The sequence below is a fragment of the Limanda limanda genome, chromosome 15, assembly GCF_963576545.1.
Source record: "Limanda limanda chromosome 15, fLimLim1.1, whole genome shotgun sequence".
NCBI lineage: Eukaryota > Metazoa > Chordata > Actinopteri > Pleuronectiformes > Pleuronectidae > Limanda > Limanda limanda.
In genome coordinates this window covers 24,721,794-24,727,018 of record NC_083650.1, presented here as the reverse complement: position 1 = coordinate 24,727,018, position 5,225 = coordinate 24,721,794, and the positions used below count along the sequence as shown (strand labels likewise).

Here is a 5,225-nt window from a genome sequence, read left to right as displayed (position 1 = left end):
TATTACTTTTACCATAAAGTGTTAGGCTTATTTATCCACATACTATAATAAAGACCATATATACGCAAATACTATACATCACTATTATACTCAATTGTATAGTTAATTATTATATCACTAAACTATTACAAATCAACTAAATCATTGTAGTATTATCTAATTATACTACTATACTATTATAAATACTGTTTATATATCCACTTAGTTTTTAGTTGCAATTGAGAGATGTACTATCTGTATTTTACATAAGATTAAATATTTTCTATATTAATCATGAGTGTAACTACTTTACTGACCTCTTGTTCTTAATGTGTTGTGTATTTTATGTTATTCTTCACTTTCTACTGTTAATGTACAGAAGGTAACTTCTATCCTTAACTTTTTCATTCTTGTTAATCTCCTTCATGTAGTTTCATCAGGACAGAAACACTCAAATTTTCTTTTATTGACATTATGAATGTCAAAGAATACACACGACTCTAAGTGACCAATAACAAGCCAACTGTTAACTGAGAAATCCCTGGTAAACAGTGTGGAGGCCAGAGGGAATATTAATGAGGAATGAGGCCCAGTTTCCCATAAGTGGATAATTCACTCACACAGATTTAGTGCTGCAATTCAAATAATTGATTCCATTCTTTATACTGTTATCTTAAAATCTACAAAGTGAAAAGAGCCAATTGAGGAACTTACACTGACTTGTTTTAACTCTATTAACAAGTTGTGTGCTGCACAAAAACACACAACAATGAGCAAACAGCATCACAACACTCAAACCTCAGGTTTTTATTTGTATTTTTGAGCAAAAGTCCATTTTAAACAAAATACATTACTGACAGTTTATCAGAATTTAGATTGAAAAAACATGGGTGTAAAAACTGGTTAAACGTGACTCATGATTCATAGAATCACTTTGAAAATACAGAGGTATGATGAACATTTCTCCTTCGTATAAAAGAAACACAATTTAAGATGATATTTCCATACCTGCATGGACCTAGTTAATGATTTACTGCCTTTTCAAATAAAACTGTTAAGAGAACTCCACATACACAACTCAGTGATGATGTAACACTACAAAAATATTACACCATCATATCCATTGAACTTCTAGAGCAGCTGCGTGGATCATTGTCCATAAATGTGTTCAGATAACCTGGATGTTGTGTTTGCAACATTCACTGAGCGCTGCAGGAGAACAACGATCTGACTCCATCGTAGGATCCTTGCTGGTGAGCGACCCAACACATCAAGTGTTCGATGCCCAGACAGTGGTACGACCCGTGATGGAACCAGACCGTACCACTCCTCCTCTCTTCACCTCTTGTTCGGACGCCTGAACCTCGGGCTGTCAGATGCTGCCCCGGACATTTTCTTGTACACTGCTTTCTTTCTGGAATCTTTCTCATCTGCATCATAAAGAGCGTTCCTGAGGAACCGGGCCGCCGCCCCCTTATCCAGACGAGCGGCTTTCTTCCTGTCGCTGATCTCCTTCACTCGGTTGATGTGCGTCCTTATTCGCTCCTGAAGATCACAGAGTAACGACAGACAAGTGAGACAAAGCCTTTAAACTGTGAGGAGAGATTATGTCAGAGAAATATGAAACATACCAGTTCCTGCTGGATTCCATGTTCCCTGGGATTCACTCCTTTTGTGACCAAGTACACTGTAAAAGAAAACAAACATAAGACTTTATACAGTTTGTAGAATTAGCTGTTACTGGTTATCTCAGGCAGAATATTCCATATTTCAGAAGAACACTATGCAGATGTGTGATCACAGGGAATACAACTTACTCCAGAATAATGAATTCAGGGTGTAAGCGGACACCAGGTCCAGTTTGGCTTGATCCAAAGGATCCAGCTGCAAATAAACACAAGTTAGTTAGAACTAGCACCGGCTATTTCATTACAAGAGTGAATAATAACAGAAGAGACTGTCTTCATGTCCTCTAGGCTCTGTCCTTGTGAGACAGTATCTCATAGCCTGGCCCAACAATATTCATTAAAACAGCTAAATGTTCCTTCCTATGTATTAAATCACAAACCACTGGCTACAGACTACCATTATTCAATATATACTTGATATGTAATCCTCACTATGATATTCTCCAAAGAACCGCTTTTTAAAGAAATCTCTATTTAAACCAAAAAGTCCTGATAATGTTCTAGAAAAGAAGTACATTTTAAAATATACTAAATGGATCTTGCTGTAAGATTATTTCACCAGTAGATTTATACTTTGAATCACAGAATTGTTGATGCCTTTTCTATAAATTTCCATTTGCTTGATTTCTCAGAGAATGATTCATGGTTATTGAAGAAAAGGCGACTGATATTTATGATCCAAATAAGAATCTAGATCTAGTGAATCTAAAGATGGAATTTGTGCTCTTGTGCCAATCTAGTTCAACCTTGATTTATTTCCATCCTAAGCCGACTAACCAGTAACTAACCTCACAGGACGTGATGTGTCCAGATGTGCTGATGCAGACTCATATTATTCAATACATATTTAATATGTAATCCTTACTATGATATTCTCCAAAGAACCTGATAAATAAAAGTCTCATAACAGGTGTTTGCATGTATGCTGGTGCTTTGACGGACTGGTGACCAGTAGTGAACTCAGCCTTTTACCCTTGTGTGCGTCAAAACAATCAGCAGGCTTTCAGGACTGTATAAATATGATGCTTTTACAAATTCCACTACTCAAAGCACCTTTAAGTACAAGTCACATTCACACAAACATGCAAACATTAATAAAGCGCTTCTATCTGTTTCTGTCACACACACACAGACTAGAGGATTTGGGGCTTGAACCAGTGACCTTCTGGTTCCTGGACAACCCTTCACCTGAGGGTCAGGGTTATTAGCAGCTGGGGCATTTTCTGTGTGAATTAACTACGACTTCCCTAAGAAGACATCTGGTGGAACAGGAGCATCGTATTTAACTAATAGAATAACTGAAGCCAGTTTCACACTTTAAAACAACTGGACACTCTTGTATGTTGTGTAGAATCTGCAGCCAGTGATGTAAACACTGTTCTCACATGTGGGAGTGAAACTAAAACAGGTCTAACAGTTGATTTCCTGCATTGGACCCGTCTAAGACCTGGACCCTGGACCCATTTAAGACCTGGACCCAGGACCCAGGCGCCTGCAGCCTCTGCCTGTGGCTGCTCACAGTGCGTGTCCCCCGGTCCTACCTTCTCCAGGTCTCCCTTGTTCATGGACATCAGCTGCTCCAACATGGTTTTCACTGAAGTGGTTGAAGAGTCGAAGCTCGTGAGCTGCTCGTCGATCTCCTGAGGGTAGTCCTCCGTCTCCATGGCCATGGTCCTGTGGGGACAAATCAAACCCTCAGTGTCCTGGAGGACAAGTCAAACCCTCAGTGTCCGGAGAGACAAGTCAAACCCACAGTGTCCTGAGAGAAAGTCAAACCCTCAGTGTCCTGTGGGGACAAGTCAAACCCTCAGTGTCCTGTGGGACAAGTCAAACCCTCAGTGTCCTGAGAGACAAGTCAAACCCTCAGTGTCCTGAGAGACAAGTCAAACCCTCAGTGTCCTGCGGGACAAGTCAAACCTTCAGTGTCCTGCGAGACAAGTCAAACCCTCAGTGTCCTGCAAGACAAGTCAAACCCTCAGTGTCCTGAGAGACAAGTCAACCCCTCAGTGTCCTGAGAGACAAGTCAAACCCTCAGTGTCCTGAGAGACAAGTCAAACCCTCAGTGACTGTCCTGAGAGACAAGTCAAACCCTCAGTGTCCTGAGAGACAAGTCAAACCCTCAGTGTCCTGCGGGACAAGTCAAACCCTCAGTGTCCTGCGGGACAAGTCAAACCCTCAGTGTCCTGAGAGACAAGTCAAACCCTCAGTGTCCTGTGGGGACAAGTCAAACCCTCAGTGTCCTGAGAGACAAGTCAAACCCTCAGTGTCCTGTGGGACAAGTCAAACCCTCAGTGTCCTGAGAGACAAGTCAAACCCTCAGTGTCCTGAGAGACAAGTCAAACCCTCAGTGTCCTGAGAGACAAGTCAAACCCTCAGTGTCCTGTAGTTTACACGTGTCGTTGTGTTGTTGTTGTTGTGTTAACTCTCACATGAACGCTGGTGTGTTTAGCCTGTTAGCAACACATGCTACTAGCCGTCCTGAGAGACAAGTCAACCCCTCAGTGTCCTGCGGGACAAGTCAAACCCTCAGTGTCCTGCAGCTCTGTTGTTACACAATTCATTCAAATGGAGAAAACATGTGTGATGCTAACGAGCTAGCCGGCTAGTAGCATGTGTGTTGCTAACAGGCTAAACAAACCAGCGTTCACGGGAGAGTTAACACAACAACAACAACACAACTACACGTGTATACTACACTTGAAGCGACGCGTGTTATTAACGTGACGTCAGAACGAGTTAACGTGACGTTTAAAAAGAGAAATGTTGAGTTTTACCTTTTTAACACGCTGCAAGCCGAGGAGAGGAAGTGACGTCACACAAAGGAAGATCGCTTCCCCTATCGTCACTTCCGCTTTGTCTCTGGGGAAAGTATGAAATTAAATAATTTAAGTACAGATTGTTTGTTATATTGAACCATTTATTGTTGTGACAGGTTTTAAAAGTGTCAGTGTTGTTTCCCCTGATTCTCATATTATACCAACGTTTTTATTATGTTTGTGAAAACACACAGAAAATAATATGTTCTATAATAATATTAAATGTTATGTTCCTGCAATAACGTCCAAATCCAAACCACCAAATGTAGACCAGTCAAATCTAAAACAAATTAACACCTAGAGTTTAAAGAGTGTTTCAAACACAAGGTCAAAAATGTGGAACTTGGATTCTACGACCCACATAAATATAATTTTTCGGCCATTAGTGTTTCATTATTTTTTAAGTCTTATATTAAAGTCTGCTATAGGTGAAAATATTTTATATAACACAATTACACCTCAGAGCTCGACCCTCAGAATGACATCACACCCGAAAAACCCAAATTAGTGCTTTTACTTAGAAAATGACCTCTCCTGCAGGGATTGATATAGATCCTTTATTTAATATGTATATTGTCTTTAACTCCATGAGACTATAATTGTGCTCTTCACCTGTTATATATTTTATCTGGTTTATTTTTGCTGGAATATTACTATTTTTTTGTAATGTCTGCATCTTCCTATCCTGCAATTAATTAGGTGAATTAATTTAGTCTGTTAGCTTTGTTTTACTAGTAGCTGA

The 5,225-nt window shown here is 40.0% G+C and overlaps 1 protein-coding gene across 1 annotated transcript; it reads right to left on the bottom strand.

Moving 5' to 3' along the window:
• Positions 1-771: 771 nt before the first annotated feature.
• On the bottom strand, positions 772-4,502 carry c1d (C1D nuclear receptor corepressor). The gene is made up of 5 exons (XM_061087348.1): positions 4,442-4,502; positions 3,209-3,341; positions 1,797-1,863; positions 1,611-1,666; positions 772-1,524 (listed from the first exon to the last, which is right to left on the bottom strand). The coding sequence occupies exons 2-5, from the start codon at positions 3,335-3,337 to the stop codon at positions 1,318-1,320; spliced, it is 459 nt and encodes a 152-aa protein (XP_060943331.1). The 5' UTR covers positions 3,338-3,341; positions 4,442-4,502; the 3' UTR covers positions 772-1,317.
• Positions 4,503-5,225: the final 723 nt, after the last annotated feature.